General features: G+C 44.8%; 1 protein-coding gene across 1 annotated transcript in view; it reads right to left on the reverse strand.

Annotated features, from left to right (window-relative positions):
- Nucleotides 1–3,151: 3,151 nt before the first annotated feature.
- The window catches only part of PTEN (phosphatase and tensin homolog), a 48,014-nt gene continuing 26,356 nt past the window's right edge, over nt 3,152–24,809 (reverse strand). The window contains exons 5-9 of the mRNA XM_021537083.3: nt 23,100–23,338; nt 17,609–17,750; nt 14,984–15,150; nt 8,048–8,272; nt 3,152–6,775 (exon numbers count right to left, since the gene is read on the reverse strand). Coding sequence (XP_021392758.1) covers nt 6,590–6,775; nt 8,048–8,272; nt 14,984–15,150; nt 17,609–17,750; nt 23,100–23,338 — 959 coding nt within the window. The 3' untranslated portion in view covers nt 3,152–6,589. The remainder of the gene's footprint in view (nt 6,776–8,047; nt 8,273–14,983; nt 15,151–17,608; nt 17,751–23,099; nt 23,339–24,809) is intronic.

The following is a 24,809-nucleotide window of genomic DNA, read 5'->3' on the forward strand; positions in this document are numbered from 1 at the left end:
TCTCCCATTACCAAATCCTGCTTTACATGAAAGCCTTTGCTGCCTTCTCCTCCAAACTCATTAATTCCCCTTCAAAAGGCTCCTTCCTGCACACATTTCCATGACAGAATCCTTCCCATTTTCCTGCTGCCACAGGAGGATGGGGCAGCCCTGATCTCCCTGTGCAGGAATTGGAATTCCTCAATCCAGCATTTCCCAGTGGCTCTCAGCCTCTTCCAGACCCCACATAACCTTCATGCTACAATTCCTTTGTCAAAGACCAAAAAAACACCAGTGGGGCCTGAAGCAGCCTGAATTACACAAAGGGTAATTTGAAGCACAAAGCTCAGCCTCCGAAACATCACCTTTTATCAGATTAAAACCCCTCCATGAACAGGAAATCATGAAGGCAAAGTGACACCTATTTCAGGGCTTAGCCATGGGAAACAAAGTAAATTACCAAGCACAGGAACCCTCAAACAGTAAAAATAAACCACACTAAGCCCATTTTTTTCAATTTCTGTGGCCACTACAGCCCATACAGCAGCATTGCAGCTGGAAAGTGTAGCCCAGCAATTCCTTAGCAAGTTTTTTTATTCAGGTTGCTCATCACAAGTCCCATTGTTCCCATTAGACTGGAGAAACACATCCAGGTTTGTGCAGAGCACCAGGAGCTCACCAAGGCAAACACATCTGCTGAATCTGCACAACCCTGATGTTTCTCAGAGCTGCTCTTTCTTAAAAAAAAAAAAAAAAAAAAAAAGTAACCTAAAAGTGCTTCTCTTTGCTATGCCTTCAGAAAAAAGCTTGGTAGACAAAAAGGAAAAAAAAAAACAAAAAACCCACAACTGAAGAAAAACAACCAAACAAATAAACAAAAAAAAACCCTAAAAAAACCCCAGGCAGAAAATAATTACCTGTTCTACACAGAGCAGTGGATGAAAAGCTTGAGAGCACAGAAGATAAGTGGAAAACGAGAAGAAAGATATGGAAAAATGCAGAACCAATGAAATGCCATAAAAAAGCCCAGCTAGGAAAAGTCAGAAAGAACAAGGAGCAAAAGGCAAAGAAACAAGTAATGGTTTTTATTTCAGTGGGCCCATCAGTTCAAAATAAAGAGATTTGCTCATCTGCCTAGGACAGGACTGTATAGGAAAAAAAAAAAAATAGGAGCAGAATTACCAGGAACAGATGTGGAAAAATGGGGTTTGACAGGACACCAAAGAATGAGGGTGACAAGAAGCCAAAGAAGCAATTCAAGTTCTGGTTTTGAGAAGACACTGAGCTGGCTCCTTATTTAACCTCGCTCCCTTTGCATCAATCTCCATCTGTAGGGATGGTTTGTTGGCTTTTTTTTCAGTCCAGCTCCCACTGCACCCAGGTCACCTCAGGGAACCAGGTCAGACCAGCACAAAGATCATCACTGGCAGGTGCCATCACCCATTTCAGAACAACCCAGCTGCAGAAAAAACACTTTCAAATTCTCCAAACGGTATCTTCCCTGCTTAAAAGGGTTCAATTTATAGCTCTGCTGCAGCTTTAAAAGAAGACACAATTAATTATTAACCACCCCTCCGTGGCTGCCTGGAAAGGGACCTGAATGAACTGAGCTGCTGCTCCCTGGGGCTGGGAAAGCTCAGCCAGGCCCTGGAGCTGGAGAGGGCTCCGAGGACAAGGAAAGCACAGGGACTGTCCTCTGTGCTGGCACCCAGCACCTCCCTGGCCACCACATCGGTCACCAGAGTGGAAAAAATGAGCATTTTTGCCTAGAAACCACATTTAGCTGCTGGGGGCTGGGCAATGGGGCTTGCAGTCAACGGGAGAAGAGTGTCAAAGTCAAATATAATTCTCTGTCCATAGCACTGCCCACCTGTGTCCAGAGCAGAATCCTTTCATAGAGATCTCTGTATTTATAGAAATTCCTCATCATGTTGAACCCTGTTCAGACTACTCTCCTTTCAGCTTCCTGCCCTTCCCCTGCATCTTCCCACCCTAACTTTATTTTTTGGATGCAAACCAAGCTCACCAGGGCAAAAGGAACGTGCATTGACAGCTGAGGTGTAAACCCTCACCTGTGCCACTCACCTGTGGGCTCCGCCTCACCTGGCCAACACTGCACCCCACAGAGCACTCAAACCTTCCCTGTCCCATCAGAACTGGAGTTTTGGAGATGCTCAGCCAAATGTGGGCCAGGGCTGGTGTTAGCAGCAGTGGGAAGGAAGGAGGAGTGACAAAAGCCACCTGAAGTCACCCAGTTTGGGGGTGCAGCAGAGCACCCTGGCTCCTCTCCATCCCTCCCACACCCTGCAGGCCCAGGGTAACCCTGGGAACAGGGAACACCACCTAGGATTGAAGTGCCACTTCAAAATCTGGCTTGGAAACAGCCAAGCAACCAGAAGAACCCCAGGGTCAGCTACTTGACCTGTCCTGAGAGTGGACTTGATGATCTCAAAGGGCCTTTCCAACCTTCACAATCCTATGATTCCATAGGGAAAAATGCATTTCCTTGTCAATGTAAAGCTACTTTAAAATTCTCAGGTGGGACTCGGGTCTCATTATGCAGCAGATGCATTACCATACTTACAAGGTGAATTTTGAAATAAGTTCTCTTGGACACTAAATAGAGAATCCCAGAATGGTTTGGTTTGGAAAGACCTTAAAGCCCATCCAGTGCCATGGGCAGGGACACCTTCCACCATCCCAGGTTGCTCCAAGGTCAAAAGCCCAGCCTGGCCTTGGGCACTGCCAGGGATCCAGGGCCTGCCCACCCTCCCAGGGAAGGATTTCTCCCCAGTATCCCATCCATCCCTGCCCTCTGGCACTGGGACACATTCCCCTTTTCCTTAAGTCTGCCTCCATCTTTCCTGCAGCTCCTCAGGCGCTGGGAACAGGCACCTGCCCGTGTGGTTTGGTGCCCCAGGAGGTGCCCCTGCCCCTCACCAGGACAACAAAGTGAGGGTTTGGTATCCCTGCACACATCTGGACTTCCACTGCTGCACTGGTCAAACCTCTGGAACACAGCAGGCTTTGGAGCTGCAGCTCCCTTCCGACCCCTGCATGCGCAAGGAGCACCCTTGGCTCCAAGCACCACGCTCCAAATTCCACAGCTTTGCAAGCACAACGTCTCAGCTGCTTGCCAAGCTCAGAGCGCTGCAATAAAACACCCACACAGTGACAAGAATGAGACTTTAATCAGTTTTAAGTGGAGTTTTAACACTAAGAGATAAAGGGTTGTTAAACACAATAACAAACGGACATCTGATTTGTATGAGGCATTATCCTGTACATGTCATACTTGGTTTTTGTGTATTCTCAGTTACACACAGAGCCACTGTTGCACAGCACAATAGTATTTGAAGAGGCTGAATCAGAGTAAGGCTGCTTAACAGACTGATTTTTTTTTTTCTTTTAGTATCTATATATATATATGCTATATGAAAACAGACTGGAAATTTGAACTGGCAGAGAAAGGCAGCTCTGCCAAAACGCTGCAGTTGGAGCCCCTTTTAGTGCACAGTCCCACCCCATCCATCTGCATGCACGACACTTTCCAACAGTATTGAGAAGGTAAACGAGGCACTTCGTGGCAACCACAGGCATCGTTAACATATTGCACACATTTGCTAGGACTAAACATGGAACTTGCACACCAGCATCCTCTTTTTGGATTATTTGAAGGTGGTTTTTCTTGTTTGTTTTTTTTTTTTTTTTTTAATTTGGAAAGCTAATTTTGATGCTGCATGTAAACTCCACTTCAGTTTACAATGTGTGCCCCGGGGAGGAATTTGGAGGCTTGATTTGTACAGCTGCCCTGGAGGAGCTGTGGCAAAGATTTCCACTGGGGCTGCCCAAGCCCAGGGGATGCTTCAGGGCCTTACAGTTAAGCTCTTACCAAAGTGATGCCTTCAAGTAGTTTCAGACATGTAAGCTCTTGCACATCCCAACAGGCTGAAGCGTACAGTCCAGAAACTCAAGGAAAGATTACCTACAGAATGCAGCTCAAGCTAATTATGAATACTGTCATAAATAAAGTTTTAATAAGGACTCAAAAACCTTTCAGTCATAGCAATTCTTGTCAACTTCTATGGGGGTGGTAACTGAAATAAAGTATAGGAGAGTATGTATAATATATATTTATATATATAATATATATATATATAATGCCATTTTTCCATTTCCAATGACTACACCATAAAATGTAAGCAAGGCTTCTCAAAAGACGTTGAAACATTAAAAAACAAAACAAAACAAAAATTAAAAAAAAATCAAAACCCTCATTCCAATCTTAACATTCCAAAGGAAAAATAACAGTGCAAAAGCCCATCCTTGCGTCCTGATTCCCGATCCGGCGTCACCGACTGGAACTGCACCATCCAATCCTGATTATCCAAAGTGGGACACGCAGCACTGCCAAGATCCCAATGCTATCCAAGCAGGAGCAGTTTGCTTTATTAAGCACAACACAACTTTCAACTGTTATAAACCAGACAGGGTGAAACACGATTGGAAGGGTAAGAGTTAAAATTCCTGTTCCCAAGGGAAAACCACCTCCTGCTCGTCACAATGAGCACTGAACCTTGATCCATTAAAGTCTAATTAAACCTGTAAGTCAGAACGGGTTACCAGCTTTGTTAGAAGTTAGAATCATGGATCTGAGGAGCGGAATTGACCAACAGAAACCAGATAAGAAAAAAATTCTTTAAAAGCCCTTTACACCTTGGTTTACCAATTGTCATTAGTGGAAGTCCTGCCTTGTGTGGTTCAAATTCCAACCATTAATGCTGCTGTACAGGGCTCTGACAGATCCCATTCGTAATTCTGGCTGAGAACACAGCTCATGAACTTCCATGTCAGCACCAAGAAGTTAATTAAGCGGGGGGGATGTGTGTTCTGCACCCTAAAACAAGCATCAATTTGGGGTCAGCTGTTCACAGCCCTCTTAGAGGGGCCTGTTTGGGCAGTGACTTCACATCTGGATGTGCCAGCAGCTGGACTCCAGAGCCACCTCAGGCTGGGCGTGACAATCATCCACCAGGAGCCAACTTTGAGCCCTACCCTAGGAACAGATAATCCAACACTGCCACTTGGTTTAGAAGAACGATCTGTTGGGTGGTTTTGAGTGGTTGTTCTTTATAGTAATGTATTTGGGACAAGTTCTGCTTTTTAATCTTCATCTACAGCGTTCAGAATTTACTGCAACACTGGTTTCCTGTCTCCGGTGTGTAATGTCCGTTTTTAAACATTGCAGGTAAATGAGTATTCAAGTAAAATTCCCTAACAGTTAATGACTTTTTTTAAAAAAAAAAAGTGTGCAAAACTGCAAAACTCATTGTAATAGAATGTGTAAGGTCAAAGGGGTGGAACGGCTGACAGAGGTTTGATTGAATAAATGCATCAGAAATCTTCCAAACAAACACTAACCTGGAGAATCTCCAATGACATTTCCTGTGCACCATTACAAAATCTTTTTATATTCATGAGAGGGAAAAAAAAAAAGCTTGCAAGGCAGCACATGAAGTATTCACAGCAGGAATATGATTGAAAAACTACTAATATAAATGTAAGATGTTGACTGATGTTTTTGCACTAAGAGCATCTGACTTTTAGCACTGGCCTTGATTACACAGGAGATGGAGCAGCCATTACAATTCAGAAAAAAATCCCAATAAATCATTGTCAAATTTTGTAACCATTTGTTTCAAGCTCTTACTTTACTTGATAGCCTCCACATTTGTATGGTTAAGTCATTGTTGCTGTGTTTCCTTTTGTTATTTTTTTTGTTTTGTTTTTCGTGACCCCAATTCCTTGTCTCCCTTCATAGCGCGGGTCTCGTGGGTGTCGTGAAGGTTCATTCCTGTACCCCTAGACAGAATCACTCTCTCTAGCTGCCTTTTCTAGCACCATTACACTTAAAAAAAATGAAAAATGCACAAACAACAAGCAGTGACAGCGGCGACTCCTCACCCATTGTCCCGGATGAATTAGGGCAGCATGCTGAGGAAAGGTGCATGGAACAGCCGGATATGGTACACAGGCCACGCTCCCTTCCGAGCATCACCTTCCAGCCCCCATCCAAAAAACATGCATTAGAATGTAGGAAAAACCTTCTAGAAACATCTCTTAGCCAACTGCAGACTTTTCTGTTGCCACACAAGTGCAAAAAAAGGGGCAGGATGTGAACCTGTAAATATTTTTTTTTTCAGTTTTTGAAACTTCGCTTGGTGACAGAACACAAAAGGAAAAATTCCTACGCATACACATTAGGTCTGTCTCCACTTTTATAAAACTGGAATAAAATGGGAAAGTGCCATGTTTATAGTTCCTAATTGAAGTTTTAATGTCCTTTGACACAAAAAGGTATATACATAAGAGCTACGTAACCTTTCTTTTACCCCCCCAACTGGACAAGCGTCAAACCCTGTAGATTTGTAGGGCAAAACGAGATTGGTCAGGAAAGAATTGTTCCTATAACTGGTAATCTGACACTATGTCCTTTTGCCATTTAGAAAGGTCCTTTTTTTTTTTCAGTTTATTCAAGTTTGCCTCTCTTCATGGTTTGTTTTTTTTTTTTTTCTGTATGGTTCTTTTTTATCTCTGATAAAAAAAATATTCAGACTTTTGTAATCTGCGTATGCTGATCTTCATCAAAAGGTTCATTCTCTGGATCAGAGTCAGTGGTGTCAGAGTATCTATAATGATCAGGTTCATTGTCACTAACATCTGGTGTTACAGAAGTTGAACTGCTAGCCTCTGGGTTTGATGGCTCTTCTACTGTTTTTGTGAAAAATAGCTTCACCTGGGGAAGGAAAAAACAACATTTACAAAGGGAACCCAGAAAAAAAGCAACTTTTAACAGCACAGGCCTTTGCTACCCTGAGTCCCACCTGTGCTCCTCTCCCCAGACAGAGGTTTGCCAGCCTCTCAATACCACCCCTGCCAAACAAAGACCTGGCAAAGCAGCAGGATTTTCCAGCCCAGCTGCAGGAATTGTGTCTGGCTGAGTGCTCAGGTGCTCCTGAGCTGCAGCAGCAGGACATCCCAGCACACCTTCTGCCTTCCACAACTCCCAGAGCACCAGGAGATTGCAGCAAGCATGCACAGGAATGAACAAAACACTCTAACGGGTGACTTGTGTGTGGGAAGTCTGATCCAAGCAATACTGCAAGCAGCTATGACCATTACCTTCAAATGAGCTCTGCCTGATCTTTTAGGAGGAAGTCAGAAAATGCTGGAATTCTTACAAATGCCTTTTGCACATTTCAAACACTGCTGGAAATGGTTCATACAACCAAAGCTAAAGTGCCAGGGTAAGGTATTCCCAGAATCACAGGACAGCTGGGGGTGAAGAGACCTCTGGAAGATCCAGTCCAAGTCCAGGCACAGGAGCACTTCCAGGTGGGCTTGGGATGAATCCAGAGAGGGAGACTCCACACCCTGCCCAGGCAGCTGCTCCAGGGCTCTGCCACACTCATGGAAAGAAGTTCTTCCTCGTGTTGAGGTGGAACTTGTGTTTCAGTTTCTGGCTTTTGCTTCTCATCCCGTCACTGGAACAGTGACAGAACGGAGCCTGGCAGCCTCCTCTGCCAGCCCCTGGAGATGTCTGTGTGGAATGATGGGATCCCCCCTCAGCCCTCCTTCTCCAGACTGACCAGGCCCAGCTCATCTCCTCATCAGAGAGATGCTCCAGACCCCAGATCATCCTTGTGGCCCCCTCTGCTTCCCACGGACCAGGCACAGCTGCAAGCCAGCTCAGCTGCTCAGTGTGCCCAGCCCACAGCTCAGGCAATGCAGCTGGAGCAGGGGAGATGCCACCTGGCCACCGGCTCTCCCAGCCCCTGATGGCTTTGACAAACACCTGGAACAACCTGAAGACTTCAACCCCAGCTTCTCAACATCCATCAGCTCCCCAAAAACCAGATCAAAGTACAAAGCTCAAAGTTTTGCTAAGTGATGGTAATACCAACACATGAACTCAGCTTCTACACAGCAGTTTCACATGGTCCCTCCACAGGCAAGACAGACAAATCATGCAGCTTTTCAGCTTTGTTCACACATAAAATATACTGACCTTGAAGTTTGGAGAGAAATATCTGTTGGCTTTGTCTTTATTTGCTTTGTCTAGATCGTTTTTTGTTAATGTAAGGATTAAATATTCCTTATCATTATCTGAGCGCTCTGTACTGAAAATACCATCAAGTTCCTGATCTGCAACTAGACTTCCATTTTCTACTTTGTCTGAATTTTCATCCAGTCCTATGAAGAATGTATTTACCCAAAAGTGAAACATTTTGTCCTGGGGGAGGAAGAACACAGAAAACATTCTTCTTTAGTATTCACTAATGGCACATTAATTAGACTGCTATCAGCATCTGGTCAAAAACAGATTTGCAGTATCAGGCAAAACTCGGTTGGACAACAGTATGTTATTTGTTACATTGCATGCAAAGATATTTTCACCACATCTGGACAACACACAAAAATCTGCATTCATCAAGCTCAATTTTAACCAATTAAGCTTTTAGAATTCAGTCATGGAGAGCTGGGCTCAAAACTATCATACCTGCAATAAAAGCAGATGATAATAAATTCAATAAACTTAAATTTGTGATCACAAGGCATAAGTAGATTTTTTTTTTTTTTGCTCATACCTTGCCAAGCAATCCCTAAACCAAACAGACAACCTGTGAAGGAGCTGAAGTGAGTAATACTCAATCTCCCCTGTAACAGAAAGCTTTTCTTATTTTTATACGGAAATATTTACAATTAAGCAAAGCCACAAATCAGTAAAGGATTCATGGGTGCTTTGCTGAGATGCTTTCACCCACTCAGACCTGTGCTGAGCAGCACTGAGAGGGAGGCAGAGCCAGTGCCTGCTGCCTTGCAGGAAGGTTTTTAGGGAGAAGCTGAGGCAGTGGCAGCTGAAGGATGCTCAGCTCAAGCAGAATTTGACAGATGAGCATCAGCAGTTTGATTCTCCACTCTGCCACAGCCCCAGCCACACCAAGAGGCAGGACATCCCTGTATCAGAGATCTGGAGGGCTCTGGAGAAGCAGCTTTCTGCCAGCCCAGAGCTGATGTTTCCCAGGTCAGCTCTCCTTGACAGCTTGGTCCTGAGGGCACACCAACCCCCTCTCCTTCTGACACTGAGCTACATCCACTTGCTCTTTACACACAAAATCTTCTCTTTGACTTTGATGTGCCTTTTCAGGCTCAAGATCCAAGATGCAAATGGCCAGTTCTTCCCACAAGGGTCAGTATTCCTGCATTGCTGCTAAAGCTGCAGGGGAAGTAAGCCACTGCAGAACCTAACACTTCTTGGTATTACACAGGACCAGAACACAAACTCACTCCTTCTGAGCTAACTCACATATTTTGGTTTACCAAGGTGCTCTAATTCCAATTTCTTCCTGGAAAAATCCATGTCCTGCCCTATCTTCCTATTCATCTCTGCTGGTAAGGAGCAGGGGGAAATCAGAGGTGGAACAGAAGTGGTTCCAGTGTGTGTGACATGAGCAGGCCTCCTGCTGAAGGCAGTTTGGCACCAGCAAAATACCACAGCATTTTCCTGAGCCAATGAAAGAGGGCAGGGAAGAGCTGGACTACTTCTTAACTCACACTCATTCTCCTCACAAATTTGTTCCAACAGGATACTGGGAATGCACAAGTGTCCCTCTCTGCCAAAGGTCAGCAGACTGATTTTCAGTATTTTAGGTAAAGCCTATAAAACCACTTCCAGCTTGTCTGCATTTCTGTAAGCACCTGAGAGACCCCAAGACAGAAATTAAAAATCCAGCCAGGAACACTTCTGGTAGTTGAGTTCCCCACTTCACCACGTGCCTCTCTCCAGCACTTTGGGAACAAAGTTCATCTAGGAAATGAGCTGTTTGGGGAGTCTAACAGATGTTTCCCACTGCCACTGAGCCCCTTCAAGCCACACCATCTCTGCAGAAGCCTTGCTGGAGCCCATCCATGGGAGGCAGCACTTAGCAGGTTCTTGCCAGGCCCTGCTTATACATTTCACACCCTCCTTTTTCCCCCAAGAACAGCCTTAAAAATGCCCTGCCTGGGTCTGGAGTTGAGGATGGATATCCTGGGTTCACTCTGCTGATGTCTCTGCCCCACAGGAAGAGGAGAGGACAAAATCCCTGTGAAGACAACCTCAGGGAACCCCAACCCAGGCTCCTCCTCACCCACACAGTGAATCCCTCAGAAAAAACTCCATGGAGGTGAGATGTTTACTCCTGCTCAAAGCAAAGGAGCTGCTCAGGTCAAAAGAGCCAAGCAGCAGCTTTCCTGCTGGAAACCCCTCTGGAGCTGGTCCCCAGTGCCACCCGGGTCCCCTCCACAGGGATGGGTGGCTGGAGGATGGCTCCTGCCAGCAGCAGGAAAGCAGTGGCACAGCTCAAGAGGCTCCTGCATGGGAATCAATGCCAGCAGAAGCAGAAGGCACAGTTTGGCTGTGCCTCACCTTCAGCTCCATGAGTGCAGAACCAGGAGGGGTTTAGTTGGCACTTTAAGGGCTGGGGGGACTCAGCTTCACTGACAGGGGCTGACAGACAACAAACCTCTCTCTAGACAGCTTTTCATCTGTGTTCCTTAGGACAAATTTGCAGAGGTCTTCAGGGACTCAAACTAAACAATACAACTCAGTTGAGCTGGTCATTTCTCCTTTTATCTCTCTCCAGCTTTTTGAAGCATCAAGTTATTTTCCTTTCCTTCCCACTACACAACTTAATTAGCCTAATAAACTGAGTTCATGGGTCTTGGAACATGGCATGGCCACTAAAATTGAGGGAAGACTTGGTCATGTTTTTTGGAATCAGCTCTTAAGGCTGATAACTGTGTCACTGTTTTCACAGAAGAGCAAATCCATTATTAAAAGTCAGGATTCAGATGAAACATCAGGACCCAAGATATTTCATGGGAGACAAGGAAGAAAGATGATGTAATATGGGCCAAAGATAGGAATTTTAAAAATCAAGGCATGAACTGAACTCAGGCTTTATATAGCAAATCAAAATACCAGACTAAGTGCTCACATAACACAAGTTAATGAATAGACTTCTGAAAAAAAAAAAGTATTAGAGATTGTTTTTCAATGTGTTTTGCTTCACTTCCAGTTACATCACAGACATCTGTCTTAAAAAAAAAAAAACCTCAACCACAGATGTACTGCTTCCCATAACCAAATCTGTGCCATAAATCTCCAGTGCAGTATCAGATGAGACAGAAGCTGATTTAATCCCACAATTCTGACAAACACTGCTTGTTCCCACCTTGTGCAGTTTCTCAGACTGACAGAAAAAACATTCTCCACTACAGAGCTGGTCTCTAGCTTCAGATTGGGATCCAAATTCAAGATTTAAGGCATCAATCAGGAGCTCCCATGTCCTCCTGGGAATTCAACTTTTGCAGAGATCCACAGGCACTCACAGTCACTCTGCAGCACCTGCTGAGGGTCTGGAGATGCTCTCCAAGAATGGGGATCTTGCTTCAGCCTGTTCCCTAGGCTGCCTGCTGGAACTTCCTGTACCATTTGCAGATCAACACTGAGTCTTCTGACATTTTCAGAGTTCATTCCTCAGCGTTTGCTTAACAGCAACTGCCCAAAGTCTCGCTGAACTCTGCAGCAGAACTTATCTCTACACTTCAGAGATGAAATGCAACTGCTCAAACAATGCTGTCAGCCCTCCTACGCTGGACTCTGGGGATAAAACACCACTGACTCTCACAAATTAAACCCACATCAACAATTCCCTCTCATTTGTACTGGGAGGACTCCCAGAAAAAGGTCTCCTTCACCCCCAGGCTTTGCAGGCAGGAAGATGAGGAAATTTCTGTATTATTTTTAAACAGACTCCCATTGAACCTTAGAGTGATCTAAGGATACTCTGAAATACTTTTAGATTATCATGTCAACATCAATAACTGGAAGAAAAAGGTTTTGCAGAGAACCGTGGAAGCAAAACTAGAGTGACTACAGCAGCAGTCTGGGATGGAAGAACAGTCAAGCTACAAGAAAAAGCCATGTTCAAATCAAAAATCCCCAAATTACTAAGTTTACCCATCAGAAATTCATCCACAGTCACAGCACTTGAGCCTCAAGCCATTTTGTTCTCATGTGGGCATGCATTTCGTTCTTGAAAGGAAGTAGCTACAGCTCACTGAAGAAATAGTCTGAGACTAAAGTAAACAACTTGATTAGACAAGAAAAGACCAAGAGTTGGGGCCTTCCTAACTGATGCCAGGTGGCAGAAACTATGGAAGAGATGAAACTTTTCCAAGGCTGTCAGCCCTGTACCAACACCCCAGTGGCACCAATGATCCTGTGGCTGAGGTCAGCTCCCAAAAGCTACTGAATCTGATTAATTTTTTTGCCATTAAAATAAAGGACACATGGCTGCTTTAAATCTCACACCGACTCTGCAACATTAGGTGTTTGAAGTCGTTTGGTCTGCTTTATGGATAATAATTTTATCCAAAATTGAGGAGGAGCCACCCTACAGAGAGCTTTGCAGATAACACTGTTCTTCAAAGGATTGGGAAATTTGGAAGCAAATATGGGTGAGGGAATCTGGGGCACTTCAGCTGAGATCAGTGTTATCAAACACCAAACCAGAGCCAGGGCAAAGAAGTTTTTTTCATCTCCAGAGATGAGACATAGCCATTCTCCAGCCTGAGACTCAGAATGGATCAAGAATTAGACATTTAACTGATCTTACGATGTTTTTTATTATGCTAAAGTTAAAATTCAGGCTGGTCAGTATGTGATGTCTTTAAGACTTCTTTAGCTACCTGTAATCTGCTAACAGAAAACATGGGAAGAACAAGAACCAGTGGCAAGCAACAGATTTATAATTCCACTTTTCATAAAGCTGGTTAATAAAGCAGAATCTCTGAAAGATAAGGTGCTGTTGCTTCTCATGATGCTGCTCCTCTTGAATCAGGTGATCATTGCATAAAGGGACCTTTAAAATACAAGTCTCCCCAGTGGAGAGCCTTCATTTCTGGGGTTTTTAAGGACCATGTGGAAGGATCAGCTCCTGCATTTGCAGCAGAGGTGAGAGAGGTGATCTTAGCACAACTGTGGAACATCTCACACCTATTTTCCTTTGTCCTCCATTCATACTGAAAGCTGAGCCAATAAGATGCTTGATTCAACAGATATTTCACAGAGATTATCAAGATTTTTTTTTACTAGGTGATGGCAGTTTCCATCTCAGAAAAGTCTGCAGATGTGAAAAGAACCACCTTTGCCACTTCTTTGGCTCTACCAGGTCAAAAACACTGAGAAACTGAGCACCTCTGCACTATCTGTAATCCACAGAACCCAGATAGTTTGGGTATTTGATAAGAAGAGACAAAAAGGAAAAAAAGACACAAAAAAACCCAAGCAGCTACTCAGAAACTACAAAGATTCTTAAGAAATGAAACCACAATCTGACAGTCTGAAACTCCAGCACAGTAATCCTCCTGCTGTGGTTCTGCTGTTCTGTACAGTCCTGAAGACTCAACTCATACTGCAGAAACTGTGGGTGCTCATGAGGGGCTCTCATTACTCTGTCTCTGCATCTCAGGGCTCTCTCCAGGGGTAAAACAAATACAGGAGTTTGTTCCTGGGGCTGCACAGCCAAGATCCTGACCTGCATAGTGGGATTTCAGGGATGGGCAGGGCAGCACAGCACTTCCCATCAGGTCTGTCTGCAATCCACATGTTCCTGGAAATGGCAAAGGAACACCAAACTCACAGGCCAGATAGGAGAGAGTAGATAAGTTCTTCAGATGTTGAGGCTCTGCATCAGCTCCTCCCTGCATCCCTCATGCTCAGCCCACACGACTCATCTGGGTGCTCCTTTAGAAGTCTCTTCTCAGAACTGGCTGCTTGCATGTTAATAATCTCAGCTTTGAAACAGAGTTTCTACTTTTAAAATGCTTTTACAGCCTCTGTACTGCACATAACTGCACTGACCAACTAAAACTTCTCCTCAAACAGGCACAGAAGGAAAGCAGGGCCACTAAGGAACTGTCCAGAAACTTCTGCAGGCACCAGCACATGAACTGAACCTGTTCACACAAGCCAGCCCACACAACAGTGTGCATATTTACTCACACACAGCTGGCAGGTATAACCTGTGTGCACATCTGTAAGTGATGTTACCTCATCACTTCTTTGTCTCCTGATCCACTTGAGCATTTCTTCCTTTCATGAATTCACTCACTGAATGCTCTTAAGTTTTCTAACCTCCATTCAACAACGAGTAACTACTGATGAACAGTTTTAAGGAGCAAACACCAAGGTAGCCTTTAATCAGCACAATCTCATCCTCACCTTTTACTCTGTGAGATCCAAAGTGGCTCCACAAGCACCAGAACTAACAAAACTCAAGGATGCAGCTTTAAGAACTGGCTGACTCTGGTTTCAAAGTAAGTCCTAGGTTAATTTTTCCACAACTGAGACCCTAACAAAATCCTCAGCCCTGGGGGAATTCTCTAAACCTCTCATGTCAAGGCACTGCAGTTGGGAACAGAGAGGTGGTGGAAAAGATTGCAGAGATACTTTTACAAAGTGCGTGGGAACTCAATTATCTCAGAAATTCAGCTAAATTTGACAGATGGGTACAAATCAGCCAACAGCACAGACAGGATCTTCTGTGCCTGCTCAATCCTCAGGAAAATTTACTGAAGAAAACAGCTGGAGTTAACTTGCTCAGTATGCAAGTCTATTTTTAGAAGGTGAATGTTTCTTCCTCAATTAGATTACTCACTACTATCCAAACGACTGCAATACAGACCCAGGATCATTTTTACCCAATCTGTGCACTTAATCTCACAACTCCCCAAACATCCAACTTTCATTTTGTGGTCGATTGGCTCCTTGGGAAAACCTGATATCAAAGAATTAAATGCTGTGCTTACACATACCTGAAAAATAACCAACATTTCCTAACTCCCAGCATCAGGGGCTGGCTTGACAACATTTCCCAGACAAAGCAAGGAAACCAACCTTTTTCAACATCTTGTTCTGTTTGTGGAAGAATTCCACTTTGATATCACCGCATACCGGCAAAGGTTGAGGGAATTCAAAGTACATGTACTTGTCTTCACGTCGCGAGGGTCCTGAAGGGGAGGTGAATATCTTTACCTTTAGCTGGTACACCACAAACTGAGGATCTGTGGGACAAAACAGAGTGTCACTCGGTGAGAAAAGCCTCCAAAGTGTCAAAAAAAAGCACAGCATTGGTAGCAGGAACAAAATCGTGAGCTAGGATATTTTCAAAGTTAGCTACATTTCTATTAAGGGTTTAACACCACAGGGGATCAAACTTTGCCAGATGCTACTGGAAACAACCTTAGAGATTTCTGTCCTTCATGCCAATGCTTTCAGGCCACCAGGGAGTTCCTAAAACATTATTTCTTTTTAATATAATGACTGTAAAATGTGACATTCCTTTGATTTTCTCCCTCCTCTCTATTGCACAGATCAAAGTGAGAGGTTTTATTCTCTCTCACCTCTTCTTCCAGTTGTAGACTGGCTGGTCATGTCAGCACAAACTGACTCTACTCTTACACAAACAAGCAAAAACAAGGACAAAATTGAACATTAATACCAAAAACCAATCAGAAGAGCCTAAAAGCTGGTCCTGTAAATCACCATCACCAGTGCCAGCCATGGCATAACTTCCCCAACTAAATCTGCAGGGCTAACACTGAAACTAAAAGGGGGTTTTGGTCCAGTTTAGAAGAGGTGCTTTGGAAATGGTCAGGTCAGACAGCCCTGTAGAGCTGTGGAAGTCCCTGCTAAACACACCACACTGTCTTGCTGAAGGGCCCAGTGGTGACACTATTACTGGCTCAGAGAATCCCAGGGTAGTTTGGGTTGGAAGGGACCTTAAAGCCCATCCAGTGCCACCCCTGCCATGGGCAGGCTGCTCCAAGCCCTGCCCAGCCTGGCCTGGGACACTTCAAGGGAATCCCCAGCAGCTCTGGGCACCCTGTGCCAGAGCCTGCCCACCCTGCCAGGGAACAATTCCTTCTGTGGAGCTCACCTAAATTTCCCCTCTGGCAGGGTCACCACAGCTCCTGTTGCGGGGTCCCTGTCCACCTTCCCTGTAGCCCCTTCAGACCCTGGAAGGTGCTGTGAGGTCTCCACACACCCTTCTCTTCCTGCCCTTATCTCCCTCAAATCCTCAGGGCTGTGAAACTTTGTCATCCCCACATTCAGCCCTAGAGGCTGGACCCTGCCCTGTCAGTGCCTTTCAAGCAGCAGAATGATACCAAGGAAGGCAGATTGAAAGTTATCACACTGGTAAAATTACTGCCATCACAGCTGACAACACAGCTAAAGACACACCACCATCGATTTAGTATTCTGAAACATCACTGAGAACTCCACAGAAACTGAAAATATTGCAGCATACAACTGCCAAGCTTGATAGCAACTTTATCTTCTCAGGTGCTTGGGCAATCTGTTATCTGGCCCAACATCCTCCCATGGCTGTAAACACCACCCCAGCAGCCTCCAATGGACACACAGGTCAGCACTCACTTGGGCAGTTCAGCCTCACAAGTACAGCCCAGCTCATCCAAAACATGAAATAAGTGGTAATTGCAGAAATCTGTAACCTCCACACCTCTTCCCTAAGGCAGAGGGATTTTGGCAGAGGCTGCTCCCTCCCTCCTCCTCTACAGCCTGACAAGCTGCTCCACTGTTTCTTGTGTGTCTTACATGTTCAGGTGCTGTCTCACAACAATATTAACTGGGCAATTTTAATCAAAGCCACAGGAGGCACTGGAATTAATTACACATTGCTGTAATCCCCAAAGCAAAACCATCAGATTTTTTCCACCAACAAAAACCAAGCACGCAACACAAGGCAGTCATTGCCCTGTAACACAGCTCACAGGACAGAGCAGAATTTATTTTTGTATTTCAAAACTTCATGAAATCTGCTGTTCCTCACTAAACAGTGTATCAGCAGATGAGATTAATCATTTACAGGTGTATTAATGCTTTAGAAACCTCCACATAAAGAAAAGTTTATTCCAGAGTTAATTAGCTATTTACCCAGTTGAACTGATTCATTTATTTTTTTTTTCTTTTGAACATCATGGGAAGAATGATGTTGCTGCATTGGAAGCCAACATGCCATTAGGCAAATGTTTTTCAGAAATCCATGTTTCCCAAGAGTTGCTGTGTTAAAAAAAAGAGAGGCTTTTCATTAAAGTAAGGAGCAAATACCCAAATAAACATAAAATGGTGGAGTCCCCATCCCTGGAGGAGTACAAGGAATGAGTGGATGTGGCACTCAGTGTTCTGGTTTGAGTGACAACGTGGGGACTGGGCACAGGCTGGACTCGATCTTGGAGGTCTTTTCCAGCCTCAGTGGCTCTACATATGGAATCACTTATCTTCAAACCATTCAAACTCTTACGTGTAGTAAAATAATCATGAGTCCTTCACAAACTACACCTGGGAGATCCCAGTGGACAGAGCCCACAGAGCCAGCAGATTTTGGATTGGGAGGTGTTTACATGGGACTTCCTCCAAGATGTGCAGCTCTTGGTGCCATCACCCCATCCCAAGTGCCAAGAGGCTCCCTAGCAGAGGTGAAGGACTGCTGGTACTTACTGCAAGTTCCGCTGCTGAACATGGGAATTGTTTCAAACATCATCTTGTGGAACAGCAGTGCCACTGGTCTGTAATCCAGGTGATTCTTTAACAGGTAGCTATAGTAGTACACGTAGCGTCTCTGACTGGGAATTGTCACTCCCTAAACAGAGGGAAAACAAGTGTCAAACACCTTGGACCAGCATCACTGCCAGGGCTCCTGGCCATGCCCTCCAGCCCAAAGGAACAGCTCAGGCACTGCTCACCAGCCCCCAGCACAGAGCAGGGCACTGCTCTGCCAGGTACCCAGGGGATGGAGCACCTCCCCACCAGGAAAGGCTGAGGGAATTGGGATCCTTCAGCCTGGAGGGGAGAAGCTTTGGGGTGACCTCATTGTGGCCTTCCAGTGCCTGAAGGGGCCACAGGAAACATGGAGAAGGAACCTGGAGTGACAAGGAAAGGGGGAATGGCTTCCCTCTGCCAAAGTGGATATTGGGAATTAGGAATTGTTCCCTGGCAGGGTGGGCAGGCCCTGGCACAGGGTGCCCAGAGCAGCTGTGGCTGCCCCTGAATCCCTGGCAGTGCCCAAGGCCAGGTTGGAAGGGCTTAGATCACCCTGGGACAGTGGAAGGTGTCCCTGACATGGCAGGAAGGCTGGAACAGCCCTCTATGGTCCCTTCCAACCCAAACCCTTCTGTGATTCTGTGCTCTCCAAACACTCCTGTCCAGCAATGAAGCAAAGAATGCAAATTTTTCTCATTTCTTAAAAACAAACACCCTGAGGGTCATGTCAAAAATAGTCTCATGCTGCTGCTCTTTTGGGGATGGAAAGCAAAAAATGTTTAACAAGAGGTGCCTTGAACATACTCGAACTTTAAAGCATCACTACATTAAGGAATTCTAAAATCTAGCACTACAGGAATTACATTTTAACAGCATTTTAAGTCAAAAGACTTATTTTTGCTAATATCACTGTACTCAAGACTGATGCTCCCTTCTCTTTACAAAAAATCCTGGAATATTTTCCCAAAAATGTGGAAAGTTTCATTAAAACAGGCCCAACAACCCAAAGTGTTCAAACTCCGAGGTAAACATTTGCTTTGAGAGCATAAAACCTAAGAATGCTTTTATTACTGATTTTAAATCAGCTCAAAGCTTCACATAAGGGAACAGTTTTAAAGCTTTTAGAGCCAACACTTTCAAGTAAAACTGATAGAGATAAAAACTTGTTTCATTTCCCAGAAAATGCATTACATGGTCTAGAACAACCTGTAACTGCAGACTTGCAACAGCATCAGTAAGGAATCTTTCTGATTAAAACTGCATGTGGAATTGGAATAAACTGGAGATAAAGAATTTTCATACACAAATCTCTGAGTATTTGGTGACACAACCTAGACCTTATATTTCTGTAAACTTTTAGTTTCACCTCACAACAGCCAGGAGCTAAGAGTAACCAGAGTGCTTTTAATTTAGTAAACTTCCATTATGCACACATGAAAATAGTCACTTCCTGCCATTTTTTAAAAAATGTTGATTATTATGTCTCCTTATCACTTGAGCTGCTTCTAAACTACACAAAAGCCTTTTCCCTGCAGCACTTGCACAATGACCTTCCCAAGCAGCCTTGTACACTGGCCCTGGTTTTGGCTCAGATGTCCTCAGTGCTTATCACACCCCCTCACTCCTTAAGGGAGCTCTAAAGTTCCCCTTCCTGGGATCTGAGCTTCAGGACTGAGCAAATCCCAGCCCCAGCAGTGCTTGCCAGGCAGGAGGAAAGCACAGAGGTGAGGAGAACACATCCTTGCCTGCCCAGAGCTTCCTCAGGCCATAGTGGATGTGTCCTATGGAAAAACCCCAGGACAAGCAAGGCTGGGACCAGAACCAAGGGAATGCTTTCACACTGATGGCAAACCCCACAGCAAAGCCAGTTCTTGTCCAACAGGGCAGTTTTAGCCCTGCAGCCACAGTTTGAGTCCCTGGAGACACAGCCCTTAAATCCTGAGACCCTAAAAGCAGTCCCACTGAAGCAGAACTCTGAGTTCTCAATTTCCAAAGGTCTGCCTTCCAAGCAGAACACTTTCCTAACAAACTAACAATATTCCAAGGGGTGCAATCAACCACCACTCACTTTTCCTCCAGAAGAATAAGGACAGGGAAGTAGTTCAAGCTTGTACTTCCCATCTATCACCATTTTTAAATAGATGTAAGATAAGCTCCTCTGGTGCCTTTATGCCAGAGCTTCCCAGGGCATCCTAAACATTGCCAAGTGCTGCTCCTGGTTCTCCTGTCAACGTAGCACAGGCAGGATTATGAAGAACAAATATTTTGGAAATGATATTCCTACACTCCCTTTAGGAACACACCTTGCTGTGAGAGTGAAGCTGCAGCCTCAGAGCAGGCCTAGGGCATCAGGTTTAGCAGAGGTTGGCACCTGAGCATGTCCAACAGACAGACACAACAACTGAGGAGCTCTGACATCAGACATGGGAACTCTGCCCTGCTCAGAGGGTCATTCTGAGGCTTCCTCACCAAAGTAATTGGGTTTCACTTCCTCTTCAGTTATAGCAACACCACAGAAACACAGCGTGGTCTGGCTGGAACAGACTTAAAGCCCATCCATTGCCACCCCTGCCATGGGCAGGGACACCTTCCACTGGCCCAGGCTGCTCCAAGCCCCAGTGTCCAACCTGGCCTTGGACACTTCCAGGGCTCCAGGGGCAGCCACAGCTGCCCTGGGCACTCCCAACCCTCAGAGGGAAGAATTCCTTCCCAGATATCCCATCTAATCCTACTCTGGCAGCATGAAGCCATTCCCCTTGTCCTGTTCCTCCATCCCTTGTAAAGAGTCCCTGTCCATGTTTCTTGCCAGCTCCTTCAGGTACTGGAAGGCCACAATCAGGTCACTCCGAGGCTTTTCTTCTCCAGGCTGAAGAACTCCAATTCTCTCACCCTGTCCCCATATGAGAATTCTTAGGAGCCATCCTTGAAAATAAAACTCTATGGTGCTCAAAGAATGCTCCTGAGAGGATCATCTCCAGCATTTGAATAACTGATCCCTATCCACTGAGCTTCTTTCCAAGCCTAATCCTCACCACAAAACCCTCCAAGGCAGAAGCAGGAATGAATGAAGACCTTCTCCAGCTGTAGGAAGGTAAGCTGCCAGTTTTTGTCACCACAGTAGTGTGTCAGTATCTATCATAAGGGAAAAGTGGGATAAACTAATCACCTCAAACAGTGGAAGCAGCAGCTTCTTTAGAGGACTTTTTGGGGAGGTTACTTCTTCCCCAGCTCTAGACAACAGAAAAGTACAGTTCTTTACCCCATTTCAGAAAACCCTTTGTCTCCTTTGGTTCAAAAGGAAAAAAGTCACTCGTACTCTGCAGTGGTGGAGACTGACAGACACTACCATGCAGCCCACACTTCCTAATCTTCACCACTCCCTTCTTCTGACTAAGTTCCCTCCACTACAATGACTTTCAGAAGCCAAAAGAGGCAGCTTGTAGAAGAAATAAAACACCCCACAAGAGGTTTTGCTCAGAGACAGCCTGGGCTCTGCCATATCTTGTTGCCCAGCACAAGAACAGCAACTCTGAGCCTCACCTACAACAACTCTCACTTGATGGTGCAAAGGCCTCCCCGGAGCTGCTTCCCCCAGCAGGCACTTGGGAAAAGCTGGCTCCAGAAGTACTCAGGGCTGTGCTCCTGACCAATTAGTCATACTTCCTCTTGCAATTAGACTCACGCTTCCTGCCAGCACAGCCTGAGCCCTCGCAGCAGCGCTCTGCTGGGAGCATTAATGGCAGCACTGGTTGTAGCTGGGCTGTTCTCAGCAGCTACAGGTGCAAAGTTGTCCTTGCTTTAAACCAAGAAAATCTGGTCCCTATTCAAGCCAGTTTTCCTTTATCATATCTATGTTGGCCCAAAAAGAAAGAAAAAAGCCATTTGCTTGTCCCTTTGTGCAGAGAGCTCTTTTGATGCCTCATTGACTTTGAATTGAGGAAGTCAGTTATACAAAGGTGTGGTGAAATATCAAATCGGAGAGCAGCACTTGACATATAACACTGAAATATGGGCCACAGGGGAAGAAAAGGCTCCAGAAACCTGCACTGGAATACCTGTTTATAAACACTACTGAAGGATTATGTGAATCACACGTTGTCCACTGGCCACAGCAAGATAACCATGCTCAAGTGGAGCTGGGAAGGGAAAAAAGTCAACTCTTGCAGGAGAGACACTGAAACCAAAACAAGTTGCTGGTTGCAGACAGTGTTTACAGTCAAGTAAACAAGGCTCTCCTTACTCCTGTTTGCCGAGTTCTCTCTCCCCTCCAAGATGTCCAAGGTACCCTTGGGATATTGATAAACACCCAACTGGCCTTACCCCCAACTTGCAGAAATACAACCTTCTTTTCACAAAAGGGAAACTGAGGCACAGCAGTTCACTGTCTATTTGTTCAGTTCTGTCGTTTTCATGCTGCTTTATCCAGCTCTGGAGATAACCTTTATCAGCAGGAGCAATCTACTCTGTTTATTCACTGCTCTTTCCTAGCCTCTCTCATGCACTTTTACCAAAAGCCACAAAGTTTTGATGGGAAACCTTGATCTTGTCTCCACTCCAGCATTACACCACAACCAACTCAGCAGTACATGGAATAAATAACAGCTCCACCTTGTCAGCAGAGGAGACTGAGGAGTTTCTTACTCCTTCCAATGAATTACCAGCCAAATTCTAAAATTCTTTATGTAACACTCTCAAGAGCCTTCAAACATGAAGGTCTTCTTATTAGAGACCAACACACTGAAATTAATACTTTGTGTAAATAGTCCAGAAACAGGGAGAGCTCTGTGCTTGAGGAGGTTAAAACTGGCTTGCAGGGATGATCCCCCTGGGATGTTCAGCCACCACACTCAGGGAAATTGTCGAAGACAAGCAGGGAAACTTGCTAAAACAACCTTAAAAGTCACACCTTATCATCTTTGGAGAAGAGTTCAAATAAGGAGGTTAAATTCTCATTAATGAGGCCTAACCCTGCCAGAAAGATCCTTAACTACCCTTTACTGAAAAGGGGCATCCAACAGTAAGGGCCTTCCAGTTGGAATATTCCCCTATGCATCTCCAAACTCCACCACAGCAGTTAAGGGAACATGAAGAGATGAACAACTCATCCATTCAGGCAAAATCAGCTGGAACAATCCTCTTATTTGGGTTGAAAAAGCTGAATGAGAAAGTTCACTGCCCCTCTGATGCACCATGCAGCAGAACATGCTGAAAAAGCCATTTAAAATCAGCTGTCCAGGTCTTCTTGAACAGGACATGTTAAAACCAGGCTGGTTTAGTGTTGTGACTAAAGGCTACTGCTGCTAAGGAAAGCTTTTCCATTTCCAGCTGCACTGATCCAACCCTATTGGAGCTAAATCAGACAACACAAAGGGTTTGAGCCCCAAATGGATCTCAAGGAGGAAAAGCAGCACATTACAGGTAGAAGGACAGAAGAACAGCAACAGCTCACCTTCTTGTCTCTGGTCCTTACTTCCCCATAGAAATCTAGGGCTTCTTGGGCCCTTAAAAACTTGCCTCGATGCAACAAATATGCACAAATCATTACACCAGTTCGTCCCTTTCCAGCTTTACAGTGGATTGCTGCCACATGATTGTCATCTTCACTTAGCCACTGGTCAAGATCTTCACAAAAAGGTTTGATGAGCTCCAGCTGTGGTGGGTTATGGTCTTCAAAAGGGTACTGTGCAACTGCAGGGAGAAGGAGATGTTCATCAGAACCTCAAAAGGCAAAGCAAGCTCAGGTCACCTTTGTGACAAGCATGTAAAAATTCAGTTATTCAATAACCCCCCCTCATCTCACATATTGATATGTATTTTTAATTCCAGTATTATGCAGTGTATCATAAACACTGCTGACATTTCTCCATTAATCTGTAAGCAGACATCCTGCTCCGTGGAGCAACTATTTCACACCTCTATTAAGCTGAGCTGCACAGGCTCTGTAACATGAATTTTCCAGAATTTAAGAGCGTGCTGGCACACAGAATAACCTTGTGAAAAGCCATTATCCCAGCAATAATTAAACTACCTGCTGAGAGAGAACAAGGCCAGACCTCAGTCACTGAGCAGACAACAGGAACTTTAGTGAAAAATTACTGAACACGGTTGGGTCTACATTGGGAACAAAGTCTCAAAAGCTGCTCAAAGGCCTTGTGAAACAAAAACCTGCCATTTTCATATTTCAAAAATGGTAATTGGGAGAGAAATCTCAGGTAAAACACTGGCAATGCTTATGGGGTTTAGAGTCAAAGCACTGAACAATGCTGTCCTGTCCTGTATTCACACACACTTTTCCATCTAGGGATGAAAAGAATTTCAAGTGATGCAGGAAATGCAAGGAAACTTGTGAAAGCTAAAAATAAGTACTAAGCAGAGAGCAGCACCCAAACTTCTCCCACCTCAGATCAGATGAGGGACAGTATCACCCTGACCAGCAGAACTACACACAATGTTCTGGTTTCAGCAGATGAACTTGATGAAAGTGCACCCCAATTCTCCATGGACAGCGCTGGGATTGTACAAACACAACTCTGGTACACTTCAAAATTCTCATCTAGAAACACCACTTCCTTTTCTGGGCTAAAAATGAATACATTTCATTTTTTTGGCAAGTGTCTGTATTGGTTTTGTAAGCACCACTCCGTAGTCACACATACAAGGCTGCTTTTGATGAATCCCCAAGGACTGCAAGAGCACAAGTGAGGGGTGAAGTTATGGAACTGCTGGAGGATTGCAGGACGAGTCCACAGCCTTTTGGAATGATCACCAACTTTATTCACTCACAGACTGCCCCCTTCATCTCCCAGAACAAATGGGGAAGCTGATGAAGTGAGTAATCTTTGCTAAAGAGGCAACATATATTCACAAACATCAACACACAAACTCTTCCACATGGAAGATCCAAAGGCTTCCCAAATGATCCTTAAAGCTTTATGTGAACTTAAAAGATGGAATTTATTTAGAAATCCCTAAGAAAAGAAGTTGCAAAAATGCTGCAAGTTTGTCTTTACAGCTTTGAGTCTATCACAACTAGAGCCAGCAATGTTTCCATGAAAAGGGGAGTAAAGAAGTCCTGAAAGAACAGCCTGAAAACTCCCAAGCAGTCACAGGATGCTGAAGATGCTCTCCAAGATTTGGAATCAAAGGCAAACCTTGTTGT

The sequence above is a fragment of the Lonchura striata genome, chromosome 7 (assembly GCF_046129695.1).
Source record: "Lonchura striata isolate bLonStr1 chromosome 7, bLonStr1.mat, whole genome shotgun sequence".
Taxonomy (NCBI): domain Eukaryota; kingdom Metazoa; phylum Chordata; class Aves; order Passeriformes; family Estrildidae; genus Lonchura; species Lonchura striata.